Raw genomic sequence first — 16,761 nt, 5'->3', positions numbered from 1 at the left:
CCAAGCCAGGGGCAATTTCTGAGCCTTTAGTCAGGAGTAACCCCTGAGCACCAAATGGGTGTGGCCTGAAAAACCAAAAAAAAAAAAAAAAAAAAAGAATAAAGTCCTAATTTTTTTTTGATGGCCAAGATACTCTGTATTAGGGCTGAAGAGATAGCATGGAAGTATGGCATTTGCTTTGCATGCAGAAGGATGGTGGTTTGAATCCTGGCATCCCATATGGTCCGGAGTCTGCCAGGAGCCATTTCTGAGTGTAGAGCCATAGTAACCCTGAGAGCTTCGATTGGGTGTCACCCCCAAAAACAAACGAACAAACAAAAAAAGATTTTCTGTATTAATTCTTGCTTAGCCCACCTTTATTTTTTTCTCCCTTTTGCCCTTATGAGATGAATATGAATGTACCCTCTGAGTCTGGTCCTTCAGACAAATGAATGTTCATTCTCCCTCTTCTCAAATTCCCTTCATTCTTTATAGGCAACTGAAATTATGTGTTGTTTATGACACCTTTATGTTAATATGTTTTCTTCCCAAAAGTCATATATACAAATCTATAATTTTAGTTTAATTAGAAATTTTGTAAATTTAATATTTAGCTTTAAACATTTTCCCAAATATCCAATTTAATCAATGGCTATTGCAATTGGTATGCAGTTCTAAAGTATTAACTAATAAAATCTTGAGTTAAGCCTTCACTTTCTAATTTTATTTATAGCTTTTTTTTTTCACTTGTGAAAAGTATTTTGTTACTTAATTTGATTTTGTTTCTTTATAACTAATCAGGTAACTACAATATAATTTTTTTGTTTTGCTTTTTTTTGGCCACACCCGTTTGATGCTCAGGGGTTACTCCTGGCTAAGCTCTCAGAAATTGCCCCTGGCTTGGGGGAACCATAAGGGATGCTGGGGGATCGAACCGCGGTCCTGATCCTTGGCTAGCGCTTGTAAGGCAGACACCTTACCTCTAGCGCCACCTCACCAGCCTCAACTACAATGTAATTTTAGTGAATTTATAATTCTTTTGTTTTTCTTTTTGAATCACACCCGGCAGCACTCAGGGGTTACTCCTGGCTCTATGCTCAGAAATCCCTCCTGGCAGGCTCAGGGGACCTGATGGGATGCTGGAATTCAAACCACAGTCCTGCATGCAAGGCAAATGCCCTACCTCCATGCTATCTCTTCGGCCCCAGTGAATTTATAATTTATCATATTCAGCATGTCTAATATTTTTGTCATGAATGAATCTTTAGTCTCATAGTATCTTATATATGTTACATTTTATTTTATTTTAGTTTTGTTTGTTTGTTTTGGGATCACACCCAGCAGCACTCAGGAGTTACTCCTGGATCAGAAATAACTCCTGTGGTGCTCTGGAGACCATAGGGATGCCAGAGATAGAATCCATTCAGCTACATGCAAGGCAAATGCCTTACCTGCTGTGCCTCACATTTTATTTTTTTCTCGAGCAAATATTTTTGGTGATAAGGGTGAAGTGTAATAAATTATTAAAATGGTGTTCCGAAGATATGGAGACTAGCAAAAAAATGAAGTTTCAGTTAATAAGTTAGCAAGTTAGCAGTATTATTAAGCAACAATGCAAAGCTTGTTGGTCAGGTGATATAGATTGATGGCTTAGGGATTTTTTTTTTCTTTCCACAGAACCTAGGCCTCCTGCATGCAAGGTATACATTTTATTGCCCTGGCCCATGCCTGGCCTTTGGCATAGGAATGTCATTATGTAATGTCTGAAAGTATCAGTTGTACTGAAAGTTGACTAGGCCCTTACTATATATATGGCATCTTCTTTGCAGGTCCTTCCCATGAAAGTAACTTTTAACCAAACACACATTTTGGGGTTTTAGATTTTTTCCATTCATTTCCTTTAGAATGTTTAAGACATTCCACAACTCTAAAAATTGGTCTGAAAATTATTTCATATAAACAAGTCTCTTGGTCTTGAATATCCTTCAGTTTAACTAAAGAGTTGTGCTTAATTTTTTGAGGGGGATATTGGCCCACCTACTAGATACCCCACATTGTGTTTGGGATTTACTTTCTTTTTTTTTTCTTTTTGGTTTTTGGGCCACACCCGGTAATGCTCAGGGGTTACTCCTGGCTATGTGCTCAGAAGTTGCTCCTGGCTTGGGGAACCATATGGGACACCGGGGGATTGAACCACGGTCCGTCCAAGGCTAGCGCAGGCAAGGCAGACACCTTACCTTTAGTGCCACCGCCCGGCCCCGGGAATTACTTTCAATGATGCTTGGGGGGAAACTATCCAGTATTTGTCAAGTTCTCTCATATCCATCGTGCATTGTTTTAGGAAAGGTTGTCTTGTTTGTTTGTTTGTTTGTTTAAACACACCCCTTATTGTCACAGTGACCTAGTGGTTGTGTACGTACTTGATTGCAGGGTCACATTTTATATATAGCCAAATGAGATGATGCTGAGGGGGAGTTATGTGACTCTCTTGCCATTTCTTGAGTTGGAATTGAGTAGGTCAGACTGGTGGGAAGGAAAAATGAGACTCAGGACATTCTGACAGAATTCATTAGATATGTGAAATTCTAGCCTTTTTATATTTACTAGTCTATTATTACACATTTATTAATCTATATTCAGTGATGAAAAGTTAACTGGAAGATTTATTTTGAGAATCAAGACAAAATGTGTGGACAAATTTTTTTTTTTGCTTTTTCATCTTCATGAGCTGTATCTTCTTTTTCTGACTTAGATATGTGATTAGCTAGTGTCTGCCATCTGGTTGTTTTTCATTAAATGCTGAATGAATGAGTACACACATAATTGAGAACTATTAGAAATGTGTTAGTAAAGTACAAATGCTTGTAAAGTTGAATGTGAAGCTGGCATGGCTAAATCATGAAAAGAGTCATACGGTTTACTAGGTTAAATTTTTTTAAATTATTTTTAAAGGTTTTGGGCTAGTCGGTGGTGCTCAGGGTTTACTCCTGGCTCTACACTAGGGATCACTCCTAGTAGGCTCGGAAAACCATATGGGGTGCCAGGGATAGAATCTGGTTGAATACATCTTAGGGAAGCATAGGATCAATTGTTCTCTCTGTTTCCAACAGGTAAAAATTTAAAGATGAAAGATTTTCTTTATAGAAAACTAAATGAAACTTCATTTTGAGATGAATTGGGCCTATTCATGCAACTCTTGGTGTAGGAGGAAGAAAGAATACCAATTTGGAGGTTTAATTAAAATTAAATGGCTCATTTAAAATAATTCCAGTAATAGACTTGTTAATGAGGTTGTAAATGATCACCTTGAGAATCCGTGACTGTCAAAAATGAATCTGGAAGAGTGAGTAACTTATATTTTATTCTATTTTGGTTTTTGTTTGTTTGGGGGCCACATCCAGTTAATGGTCAGAGGTTACTTCCAGCTCTGCACTCAGGAATAACTCCTGGTGGTATGTGGGGGGAACATATGAGCTGCTTGGGATGAACCCAGATGCACTCAAGCAAGGAATTAACCACAAAAGCTTTCTGCTCCTAAGATAGAGTGCAGCTCAGTGGAAGAAGACCCAAGAATGAATCCCCAGTTTTCTATTTTTGAAACCGCATTAATACTATTAGCATTCTAGTTAATGTAGACTATTTTATAATCTTCAAAAGGTCTCTTGAAGCCAGAATGATAGCACAATGGGTAGGGCATTTGCCTTGCACACAGCCGACCTGGATTCGATCCCCCACATCCCATATGGTCCCCTGAGCCTGTCAGGAATGATATCTGAGAGCAGAGCCAGGAGTAACCCTTGAGCGCTACTGGGGGTGGCCCAAAAACAGAAACAAAGAACACACACCAAAATAAGAAATGCACACGAAGTCTCTTGACTTTTGATTCACTAGATTTCTGCGCAATGGAGCTGTTGTGGCATGGTTTGTCTATTCCAGTCTCATCCCTTTCTTTTAGACCCAAATGCTAAGTTAAGTTTCTTGCAACCAGAAGGTTCTATTTTTTCCTTTTATGTCTTGCTTTGGAGTTTGAAGCTGACTCTTAATGCCCACAGGCAGGCTGTAGATCATGCGGGTGTTCATGTAATAGAATATGTTTCATAAAAGAAAACATGAAATAGGAGTTTGAGACTTTCCCTCTGGTACAGGAAAGGATCCCTGAGCTAGATGTCCGTGTGTGTGTGTGTGTGTGTGTGTGTGTGTGTGTGTGTGTGTGCGTGCGTGCGTGTGCGCGCGCACAACCCAAAATGCTCAGGGGAAGGGGAGGTGTTACTCCTGGCTCTGCACTTTGGGCTTAGTTCTTACAGTGCTACTGGACAATATGGGCTATTGGGGATTAAGTCAAGGCAAGCCCCCTACCCTACCTGTTGTACTATTGCTTCAGCCCCAGTGTCCTTCCTATTTGGAGCTGTTGGTAAGGCAAGAGAAAATTAGACTCTAAAGTACAACACGAGGAGGTTTTTTTCTTTGTTTTCAGGAATCTGGGGGTGGGGGACGATTCATGGTAATTGTTGACTCTTTTTCTTTTGTTTGTTTTTTTGGGCCACACCCGTTTGATGCTCAGGGGTGACTCCTGGCTAAGCACTCAGAAGTTGCCCCTGGCTTGGGGGGACCGAACCGCGGTCCTTCCTTGGCTAGCGCTTGCAAGGCAGACACCTTACCTTCTAGCGCCACCTCTCCGGCCCCTGTTGACTCATTTTTAAGACTAACGTGGGTAAGCTACCTTAGTTTTACTAAATAATCAAAGTTGATTTTTAGTTTTGATTCATAATAAAATGTAAAGTAGTTCCCATTAGATTTGATTCTTTCAGTTACTATGGGCTAAGATGTATGAACGTTTCTTTAGCCAATTCACTTCATTTCTGACTTGTGAATCTATGACTTAGTGTCTGTTTTCTTGAAGAATAGTAACAGTCTAATCAGTATTCTCCTCAGAATTGTTTCATGTAGGAGTTTGATAAGGCTTTATAGCAATAAGCTTCAAGAATATTTCATGTGAATAAGTAAGTGACAAGAGAAGAATTCTCAATTGAGTAAATATTAGCAAAGTAATTTTCACTCTCTTTTGAGGGGGCCCCACGCCTAGCAGTGCTCAGGACTCATTCCTGGCTCTGTGCTCAGGTGGGGCTGGGCGATCAATCGATCATAAAGGTTCTGGGATACCTGAATTGAGCATGTGCAAGGCAAGCATCCTATCAGTTGTACTATCACTATCTCCAGTCCTTCAATTAATTCTCAATTAAGAAACAGTTGCTTAACTTGGAAACTTGTTGAAGGGGAATTAGAATTTTTTTATATTATAGCCTAGCATTTTTTTTCCCTATATTGTGTGCTCTCTTTGTGTCTCTGTCTCATTATGGTAACTCACAGCATTCTACATTCTTTCCAGATTGTGTTTGATATGGGCAGAGGGGGTCTGTGATCTTCTATGTCAGTATTGCAATCCTTCATTAGCAGAAATATTACAACTGACTACCAGTCTACAGTGTTCCCAAAGGGGTGACATAACCCAGTGGGGCACTGGAAAGATCCGGGCTGGGGAGTGGGTGCATAGTAGCCTTGGATGAAGTTGGAAGGGTGCTTTCTATTCGCTTAAAGAAGATAGTTTTCAAGTGGGGTGCTGTGTATTGTTTTTCAAGAGCAAGGGAACCTTTGATGATAATATTTTTAGCAATCAGTTATATTTTAACTGAGTCCTATAAATTTTTTTACAGACAAAATTTTGAATCAGCAGATTCAACAGACTTCGTATTATTTATATATAACTTTTATACATCGAGGAACCACAGAATTTGTGCTGCTCACTTTGCCTAATTGCTTAATTTACTTTATTACTGTGGTCTGGAGCCCAACCTACAATCTCTTAGAGGTGTGCCTGTGTATGATTGTCTCTCATCATCTACCCTGGTGGTACTTGAGATTCAGAGACCTTAGGTGAACTCTGAAACTCCTATTTGTCAACGGATCATTTGCTTCAGAGAGACCTGTATGGTGGTCCCTATTCTTGTTAGCTCACAGGTTTAAGAACGATTGAAGAGCTGGGTATTAGTGGCTTAATTGTAGAGCATATCCTTCTTTATTGGAGGCCCTGGATTTGATCCCCAGTACCACAAGGCCCTACTGCTCTTTACCAAATGTGAATACTAGTGGCAACAACTGAAGTGTGTGTGTGTGTGTGTGTGAGAGAGAGAGAGAGAGAGAGAGAGAGAGAGAGAGAGAGAGAGAGAGAGAGAGAGAGAGAGAGAGAGAGAGAGAATATATATATACATACTTATACATATAAGTATGTATAACTTGGGGGTTCTGGGGGGGGCCACCTGGTGCTTCTTAGCCAACTGGTAGCAGTCAGTGCTAAGGCCTGAATATGTGGTGCTGCTCCAGCCCTATTGTCTCATATTTGGGGGTTCTCAGAAAATGGAACTCATCTATGCTCTTCATGCTCACTGGTGTTATTAGGGCCTTCCTTTTCTGCTGACTTGTCTCCTGGGGTGTTCTGCTTTAAGATTAGGGCTTACTCAGGTCTGAAGCCTCAGGCAAAAGGAAGGATCTGATAACTTTTCTTCTCGGTCATATCTGACTTCCTGAAATGCATTTACAAGGTGCTCTACCTGTTGTCTTAAGTCGCCTACACTATGCACAGCCTGGCTGTGGGGCCCAAGGCACCTGCACTACAGCCCATTGAGCTCACTTCCCTCTCTTCCCACACCAAGATCTTTTTTTTAATGTTGTGCACTAGTCAGTTTTGAAACTCGTATTGCTTTACCTTAGGGCTGTAAGTATTCGTTTGGGTCCAGATTTGCTCTTCATCAATGACTGCCTGATTGACTAACTTCGTCATCTGAAAGTGAATGTTTGTCTATAAAACAGATATTTCTTTATAGCTTGCTTGTGATATATTCCTTTCCCAATGGGAATGATAGGACAGAGTCCCTGGACCAATCAAGGCTTTCTGCCCTTTGCACTGGAACTCTTTTAAAAAGCCTCTTTCCTGTTTATTTTTTCCTGTGTTGTTTTTTTTTCATGTGCACAAATAACCATTCTTTCAACTCTTGATTATGTTCAACAGAAGTAAGCCTTGCTCCTATTGCTTGTTGCACATCCCATTGAGAGAGGAAACCTCAGTTCCCCATATCAGCTGTTGAGTGACTTCATTTTAGTTGTTGCCATCCTATATTTAAACATTACTGCAGTTTTCAGGGACCTAAGTGGTGATGGGCCAGAGAAGTACCTAGGCTGTGGATCTGGAATCATGAAAAGTTGTCCTCTACCATGGAGAAAGGCATTTTAGTCAGTGTTGGTGTGGGGGTCCATCCTCTGTACTACTATGTCAGTAACAGGATGAGCAAGCCATCCTGGCAGTGCTAGTGATTGGTGGGTTTTGTTCCTACAGAGTTTGAACCTTAGAACAAAACTGTACCCAGTAATTGCTAAAAAGACCACAAATAGCCTCATTTCCTTCCCAGGAATAGTTCCTAGTGATGCTCAGGGGATCAAACCCAGGATGGCTACATGCAGAGCAAATGCCCTACCTGCTGTACTGTCTCAAGTCCTGACTTAAGCAAATGTAGATTTGAGGGAGGAAAACAAACAAACATTTGTTTGTTATATTCAGAATAATAATGGAGTGGAAAATATGCCAATAACCAATATAGATAGATTTTCAGTAGATCTTTATAATGAGAGTTAAATACAAATTTTATTTTATGTATTTACTTTTGGAGAGAAAGGTCACCCAGTGATGCTCAGGGTTTGGTCTTACCTCTGCACTCAAAAATTACTGCTAGTAGTGCTTGAGAGACCATATGGAATCAAACTATATGGACTGTATGTTTTGTTTGGGAGACCCTAAATTTAAAAACTCAAACCTGGGTCAGTCACCTGCAAGGTAGTCATCACCTTACCTGCTTATCTCTATCTCTCCAGCTCCAACAGACACAAATTTTAGAACTGAAACGCACAGTGTCTGAAAGTTAAAATTCTCCCAAAGAAGAAAGAACAAAGAAAGAATTAGTAAATTTGAAAATAAAGAGCCCCCATTTATTCTCCTTTGCATCCACTTTATAATTTTTAAGCATCTTCCAGCTGGGCTTTCCTTCCCTTAGTTATGTCTTGGAGGCTGGGGTTTGGTGCTAGTGAATTCCTAAACTGCAATTTGCATAACATTCCACTTCTTTGTAGTGATAACCTAGGGGAGTAAAGTGTTCTTGGTCAAAGGACTTTCCATTCAGCCTTTTGTATGCATGTTTCATACTACTAGCTTTCTTCCATCCTGTAGAGTTTCTGTGGAAAAATGTTACTGTTTTACATTGGCTCCCTTATACAAATCTTTGCCTTTTTCTTGCTGCTTTTAGGATGCTCTCAAATCAAAATTCATTGATTTTTACCATTTTAATTATAATATCTCTAGTCTGTCTGGGTTGGCTGGACCTCTTTGAGCTTCCTAGACTTGGATGTCAAACTCCTTTCTCAACTTGGGGACATTCTCATCTATTATTTCTTTTCTTTCTTTTGTTTTTGTTTTTGTTTTTGGTCACACCCAGCAGCACTCAGGGGTTAATCAGCTTGATGTGGGCCAAATCTTATACCTCCCTCAAGAAATAAGGTAGTATTGTTCTGGTTTTTGGGCCATGCCCAAGACGTGTTCAAGTGTTCAAGGGTTACTTCTGGCTCTGTGCTCAGAAATTACTCCTGGCAGACTTAGGAGCATAAAGGATGCAGAGGATTGAACACAGGTTGATCGCATGTAAGGCAAATGTCTACCCACTGTGCTATGCTCTGGCCCCCTGATTTTAGGGTTTTTACCTAGAAGAAACTGATGTTAGGTTCTTCTCATCAGTGATGGGCATGTCATGTGCTCTAAAGCTGAGGACACTTTGCTAGTCCCCTATACTTATAGTTACCATTTGACTTGTATAATGTTTATATTTTTGAAACATGAATTTTCTGTTCTAATATTGAGAAGATGACTACAGCCTTGGTTGTTCTCATGTTTAAGAATATCACGAAAATAGTTCTTTGTGAGCGGTTTTGATTAAACATACGGCTCCGTCTTTATAATAGAACAATTATTTGGACTTTTATTCACCTAACCCACCACACTGTCAAAATCTAGCCAAATATGTCACCAGTGGTCAACTAGAAAAATATGTGTTTTAACTCATTTAATTTTTTGAAAAATGATCAAAGTGAGATAAAAATAATGGTCTTATTTTATGGATTTGTTTTACTTTGGTCTTTTTTTTGGGGGGGAGTGCCACACCCAGCAGTGCTGATGCTCAGGGGTTATCTTGGCTTTGTACTCAAAAATTAGGAATTACTCCTGTTGATGCTCTGGGAACCATATGGGCTGCTGGAGGTTGAACCTGGGTTGGCTGCATATAAGTAAGGCAACTGCCCTACTCACTATAGGATGACTCTCGCCCCTGGATGCCATTCAGGAGGAGTTCTTGAGAAATGGTCATTTAAGTCACACTTTTTTTTTGTTTGTTTGTTTTGTTTTTGTTTTTGGCCACACCCGGCAGTGCTCAGGGGTTATTCCTGGCTGTCTGCTCAGAAATAGCTCCTGGCAGGCACGGGGGACCATATGGGACACCGGGATTCGAACCAACCACCTTTGGTCCTGGATCGCCTGCTTGCAAGGCAAACACCGCTGTGCTATCTCTCCGGGCCCACACTTGTTTTTTTTTTAACCTGGATTTTTTTTTTAAACAAAGATGTTATGATTGAATGGAGTCATACAATGTCCAACACCCAGCCCTTTACCAGTACATATTTTCCACTACTGATGTCTCCAGTTTCCCTCTGCCCCCTGACCATCCCTCCCTGACTACCTCATTATTCTCTCTCTCTCTCTCTCTCTCTCTCTCTCTCTCTCTCTCTCTCTCTCTCTCTCGCTTGTTACTGAGGGGATAGCATGCATATCATAAAATCAAAAGCTATGGGTTCTAAATATTTCTGTCTTAGTCTTTTTCTTGTGGAATTGTTTTTGCGTGTTTGGAATAATATTTAACTTGAAGAAAAATAAGTTTTAATCCCTGCCCTGTCACTACTACCAGCTGGCATTGTTGGGTCTCTGATAAAATGATCAGAGATTCTACCCATAGTCTAGTATTAAATGAGGTAAGCTTGTATGCTGACATGCCATGGAAAAATACTAGTTCAACTGTAGTTTGTATTATTGTAAATTTGTTGTAATACCCAGTTTATTAGAATATGATGCAAAGAGCAGCTATTTTTATTTTATTTTTTATTTTTTGTATCATAGAATGTTTATTTCTTTTAAAGGTAGTCATACTGTCAAATCAGGTATTTATAAATAAGCATTGTACATGACAAATTTTTATATAAGGTCACATTATTTGTTTATATACTGGAATATTTTGTTTATTTTTAGGCCATACCTGGCAGTGCTTAGGACTTACTCTTGGCTTCTGTGCCCAGAGATCACCCCTGAAGGGGCTCCAGTGACCGCATATGTGCCAGGGATTGAACCAAGGACAGCCACATGCAAGGCAATATTGCATCAGCCGAAGTGGCACTTAGTTTATATTTTGTAGTATTCACTAGGCAAAAATAGAAATATTGCTAGGGAAGAAACTAAATAGAGCAGATGAGCTAGAGGATATTGCCATTGATTTTCACTTAGTACTATTTTATTTTCCTCAAAATCTTCCAGGCATACAGTGTGTGCAGCAGTTAGCTGAGAACACCAGGTATTTCCGGAGGCGTCTGAAACAGATGGGCTTCATCATCTATGGAAATGAAGATTCTCCCGTGGTGCCTTTGATGCTGTACATGCCAGCAAAAATTGGGTAAATTTTCTCACATGTTCATATTGGTATCTATCTCTTTCTCATAAAAATAATTGTTTTGGGACTGCACCTGGCACTGTTCAAGACTTTTTCCTGGTAGGGCAAGGGAAATGATATGGGATACTGGGGATGGAACCTAGGTTGGCCACATGCAAGGCAGAGTGCCCTGCCAGCTCTGCTATTTCTCTTGTCCCAATATTTCTATATTTTGTTAGGGAAAATTCTCTTGGTCTCATGATCCTAATTAGGTATCATTTATTAGATGTATCATAGATACAATAATAGGCTGTAGTTTGTAAAATATCTGAATATTTTCCATGTTAAAAAAATTGAATGTTCCCTTACATGGGATTGATATGTAGGTCAAGTGAGCAAAGATACAAAGTGAGCCTCCCTTTTTCCTTCCCATTCTATTGATTTGAGTTCTCTCTCTCTTTCTCTCATCTTGTGTAACTGCTATTTAATGGAGTGGGTAGGGGAGCTAGAGTCATATAGATATAAGAAGTAAAATCTGTCATGTATTAGAAGGTATTAAGTGCTATGAGGAAAAAATAGAGCGGGATACGAAGGCCAGAGAGTGCACGTGGGCAGGCAGAGTGGGTAGGTGAGCTGCATTGCGTAGGGGAGATCACATTTGAGCAGATGAAGAAGTGAAGGAGTGGAGAGAGCAATTTGGAGGAAGAAGCTTCTGTACAAAGGACGCTGGGCACTTAGAGCCTCGGGTAAGGTGGGCAGGCTGAGGTACAGTGCCCCAGGAAGTGCTGTCAAGGCAGATGAGCCAAATGTATACATTTCACCAGCTTTATTGGCCTGTGCAAAACCTAGATAATGAAAAACCTTGTCCAGGAATGGCTCTCAGTGTAGCAGAAAACTTCACCTATATAGTGAGTCAAAGGAGAAGACTTTCTACCTCCTCATTAAATGCAGTTATCTTAGGAGAATCACTCACCTAGAACCCTTTGAGAGCCTGTATCTGGGTGAAATGGGCAAAGTTCATATTTATAACTTCATTTATGATAATAGAATTAAGTCCTATATAAAGAGACTGATCCTCAGCTAGAAAAATCCCTGGGCAGTGTGGGTGTGTGTAGAACTGGAGAGGTGCTCTGTCTACTGCTAGATGGCATGGGAGAGGCTGAGGCTGATGTAACTACTACTGACTGGAACTGAATATTTTATTCTCAAACAAATGCTGTACACAGTGAAGGGGAAAGTCAAGTAGAAAAAAGATGACCACGCATGTGACTTATGGGGTTCAGCCCATACCAGTAGTGTGACTCTGACATTGATTTCCAGCACACATATGGAAGGAAAGGAGGGAAAGTGAGGGTAGGGCATTTGCTTTGCATGCTGCCCACCTAGGTTTGATCTCTATTACCACATATGGTTCCCTGAGCCCACTAGGAATGATCCCTGAGCGCAGAGCCAAGCGTAAGCCTTGACCACAGTTGGCATAGCCAAAATAATAATAATAAGGGAGGGGGACATAGGTCAACAAGAGGAAAAGACAAAGAATGGCGTAATTCAGTAAAAAAAAAAAAATCCATGTAGAACCCAAGCACCACAGGAAACTTGGTTCCCAAATCCATCAGAAATGCCTGGTCTTGAAGGCTAAGACTAGTCAGTGGGAAAAAAATGTCCATTTGGCAGCAGATTCTCTGAACCCTCATCTTAAGGCTATTGACTGAGGGGCAGAGAGATGGCTTCAAGTACTGGAGCACTTGCTTTGGATAAGGAGTACTGTAGTACTGCACCCTCTCCCCAACACACCACCAGGCATGCCACTCTTGATTTTTTCTTTTTTACTGACAAATTTCAAGGATCATGCTTTAAAGTCAAGTAGACTTTGAAGCCTCTGAACTTCTGTGTTAGCAGCTTTGAAACCATGGTTGCACATTAGTTTAGCCAAGCCCAGTTTAACCAGACCTTAAAATGCTCTGTGGACCAGTTTATTTTCCCTTTTATGAAAGAAACCAGTAACTTCCATTAGGAAGTTCCTAATGGAAATGTCCACTGCTTCTCTTACCCGGGTCTTGAGATCAAGGATGACACCTGTTAGTGTGTGAGGGCTTAATTATGTCCTGAGTTCTTTCTTCTCTTTTCCCTTTGCAGCGCTTTTGGACGGGAGTTGCTGAAGCGCAACATTGGTGTAGTGGTGGTGGGATTTCCTGCCACACCCATCATTGAGTCCAGAGCCAGGTTTTGCCTGTCGGCATCTCATACCAAAGAAATGCTTGACACTGTAAGTAAACACTCTGACCTTATTAGAAATATACTTCCACTAAGACGGTCTGTGTAGCAGAGGAAGTGATCCATGGGTCATCTGCTTTCCTTGTGCTCCTGAGACACTTAGGGGTGACTGAGAGAAGAGAGTACATAGTGTTCAGATTCTGGCATGTTTGTTCTATCCCATGGTTTTCTCTGAGAGGTATTAGTTTTCTGTTCTTCCATTTATTTTATTGCTTTTGCAGAATCTCTGAAGATATAACTCTCTCAGTTGTGATTTTCTGGTTTTGCTCAGTGTTTTTTGGAAAAGTTATGTCTGAACTCTGACTTTTGTTCTTTTCTATATATATGTAACACATTGGCCAAGTAGTACTGTAGATGTACTTGGATGAGTTTCCGCAGATAGGACTAGACCTAAACTCACAGCCCACAAGACTTTATGTGACCAGAATGTAGTACAGCAAGGAGGGTACTTGCCTTGCACACGTCTGACCCAGGTTCAATTCCCCGGGATCCTTAGTCTTGCCAGGAGTGATCCCTGGGTGTGATCCAACACCTCCATCGCCTCCTCCCCCCCCTTTTAAATGAGAGACTATTGTGTACATTTGGTTTTTGTTTGGTTTTATTTTGTTTTGGGGCCACATCCCACATTGCTTCGGGGTTGTTATTCCTGGCTCTGCGAGGCAAATGTCTTATCTGCTGTACAATTGCTTTGGCTTTGTTCTTTTGATTTCTCAAAACCAGAAAATTATTTTCTTTGGAAAAGAAAAAAGTAAGTTTTCTAGAAAACAAAGTTATATTGAGGGTTGAGAGATCATTCAATGGACTACAACATGCAGGAGGCTGGAGTTCAGTCTTCAACACCATATAGCTCCCCAAGCATCACCTGGTATGACCTCTGACAGGCATCAAGTTGGGAGCATCATGGATATGGCCCCTAAAAAAAAAACAGAACAGAAAAATGTTACATGGGGTGGGGGAATCCCCGAGGATGGCTCAATGACTAAGAGCTACTACCTTATAAGAACAAGGCCAGAGTTCAGTTCCCAGAGCTGCTCACCTGTGGTGAGCATGGTCCCAGTTTTGTTGCTTGGGACCCCAGTGCATAGCCAGTATGCAGAAGCACCACAGCTGAGATACGCGGCCAGGGCTGAGCCACTCACATCACCGGCAAAGGAAGAGATGGACAGTGTTCTAATGAGCTATGTAGAGTTTTGGGAGGATGACAGGATAATTTTTCAGCTGTGATTTTTTTTTAATGTTTTTGGTTCAGATCCACATTCAAATCCAAAATCTTCCCTTTTCTAGTTCCTTCCCCAAAGGGAACAGTCCTGTTCCCAAGTCTCACCTGCTCTCTGGTAGAGGGTGATAGAAGGAGCAAGGGCTGAGTCGTGAAGGAGACTTGAGTGACGGTTGCCAGCAAGTCACAGTTGTGGGTGACTTTCTCTCCCGACCTCTCACACTCAGGCAGAGGAGCCCCTATCCTGCATGCCCACTGTTCACACGCATTGCTCTCAGCATCTTAGCAGGAAGCTCTGGCCTTAACCGTTCCTTGGTTTGATCCAGGTCTGTGAGGGCCGTGCTCGCCACATCTGTGTTACTGTGCATCACCTCGCTCTGCTTCTGCATTTCAGGCATTAAAAGAGATTGATGAAGTCGGGGACCTGTTGCAGATCAAGTATTCCCGTCACCGGTTGGTTCCTCTCCTGGACAGACCCTTTGATGAGACGACATATGAAGAGACAGAAGACTGAGCCTTTTTGGTGCTCCTAAGAGAACTCTCCCTCACGCCGGGCAGCGCGTGGCCTTCTGAGCCAGTGCCAGGAGCCACATTTCTGCGGCCACCTCATCTGACAGACATTTCCTCAACTCCTTGATGGTGGCCACAGCCCCTCGCAATGGCATTTTGTAAATAGTAAAAGTCACTTCACTTCCTTCCTTTGCTACATTTCACCTTTAAAAGAAGAGGTGACTCACTTGGCATTTTCGTCATTAAAAAAAACGTTTTCTTTTATAACCATTCTACATGTGAAATCACATTAGCCGTGGACCATCTCTGGCTCACCACCAGGCCTTTTCCTCCCTTGGCCACCTGTGGACTTGGCCTCTGAACAGCTTCTGCTGGCCCCGGCACAGCTGCCTCCCTCAGGAGCAAGTGCCTTCTGCCGGCCACCACCCTGGGTCTCAGAGGCAGCGGCCATGGGACCGTTACTGAGCCGGTCAAATTATCATGGGAAATGTTCTCCCTCAGTCTTCAGTTTTGCCTTTTCAGAGCAGCAGTCCACTGTTGCTCTTCCTGGCTAGGCGCCTCCGAGCCGGGGCCTGGTCCCCTCTGATCCCCCTCCAGATGGTCTCTTCCTTCCATCACATTCCTTCTTATGGAGGTCACCATCTGTGAGGACGTCCTGCTACTGGCTTCTTCTCAACTCACCAACCACTCCCACCCCTAGTGGAAATGCTCTGTCCAGCAGCCCTCAGCCTGGGCCAGCCTTCCCTTCCCATTTCTTTCGAATCTGCTCAGGAGAGTGACAGGTGCTTGCCAGATGAGAGGACAGGGACGGTTTGATGAGAAGTGAAACTGCAGTGTCCATCACTCTCTTTTTCTCCAGTGCATACAGTCTCTGCCTGGGTCTGTTTCCATGTTAGGATAGAACTGGAAAGGTTGGTAGCTGCTTTGCTCAGAAGTCCTTTGTCATGTGTCTGTTGAAGGACTTAACCCTTTCAAAGTATGGCCCATTTAAACCCCACTCTTTGGAATACTAGATCTCTTTGTTGGTGTCCTGAGAGGATTCTAACATGGTTCTAGAGCTTAGGTCTTCCTATCCGTCCATTTTGGTATTTTTCCTGACAAGTTCTGTACACGTAACTTTGCTAAGCTGGGGTCCTCCATTTGCAGTCTTACTTTGATACTAGAAAAGGGGATTTCTGTCAGAGAGCTTTATTAACTGCCTGACCAAAGAACAAATGTGAACAGAATCATGTGGAAGTTCTTACTTCACTGTGATGACCAAAGCTTACGTGAGCAGAGCTTGTTTTTAACTTATATGTGCCATCAGTTTATCTTTCTGTAGCTGTCAGGAATGCAGGGATGGCTTGGGAACAGCATGGGGGAAAGATGTGCAATAGTTTCGCATGGCTTCTTTTATTGGTGAAGATTCGCAGTCCAAATTCTTCCAGGCATCTGATCCCTAGCTGGTATGTGTGTGCAGAGGATTGTACTAGAAGATAGAAGCCATATCACCATGTGTGTCTTCTTTAAAAATGTCTCAAGAATAAGTTATCTTTGGTCACTTGAGAGCTTTAAGCCCTTGAGATTTTCCAAAATTGTATCTTATTTTTTTAAGGACTAGATTATAGTGAATAGAAGAACAAAACAAATAAATATGCAGAGTTTATTTTTAGCATATACAAGATAAAAGTAAAAAACAGATTGTGGTAAGCAAGGAGCTACTTAAAAATATACCAAGAAATTGCTAACCTTTCCTGCACCTCTAGCCTCTCACCACAGAAATATGTTAGGTTTTGCTCTGCAGTTACTGTTGTGGTGGGTTTGCCAAAGTCACAAACTTTGCTGGTGCAAAGTTACTTCAGGATAAATGTTTTTGAGTTGCACGTTTATTTTGAAGAACCAAAACTTGTGATATGTTTAAGACCTCTACTTTCTAAGGGGCAAAACATGATGCACACTGGCTGTCTCTTCTTGAAACTGTTAAGAAACAAGGGTCCCATCATATTCCAAGAATTTTCA

The 16,761-nt window shown here is 41.5% G+C and overlaps 1 protein-coding gene across 1 annotated transcript in view; it reads left to right on the top strand.

The window, feature by feature from the left end:
* Window positions 1-16,211, top strand: part of SPTLC2 (serine palmitoyltransferase long chain base subunit 2) — a 95,379-nt gene extending 79,168 nt beyond the window's left edge. The window contains exons 10-12 of the mRNA XM_049770385.1: window positions 10,652-10,787; window positions 12,900-13,029; window positions 14,648-16,211. Of these exons, the coding sequence (XP_049626342.1) occupies window positions 10,652-10,787; window positions 12,900-13,029; window positions 14,648-14,767 (386 nt within the window). The 3' untranslated portion in view covers window positions 14,768-16,211. The remainder of the gene's footprint in view (window positions 1-10,651; window positions 10,788-12,899; window positions 13,030-14,647) is intronic.
* Window positions 16,212-16,761: the final 550 nt, after the last annotated feature.

This window comes from Suncus etruscus, chromosome 3 (assembly GCF_024139225.1).
Source record: "Suncus etruscus isolate mSunEtr1 chromosome 3, mSunEtr1.pri.cur, whole genome shotgun sequence".
Lineage (NCBI taxonomy): Eukaryota > Metazoa > Chordata > Mammalia > Eulipotyphla > Soricidae > Suncus > Suncus etruscus.
Note: the sequence above shows the minus strand (reverse complement) of the source record. Positions and strands in the feature narration are given on the sequence as shown.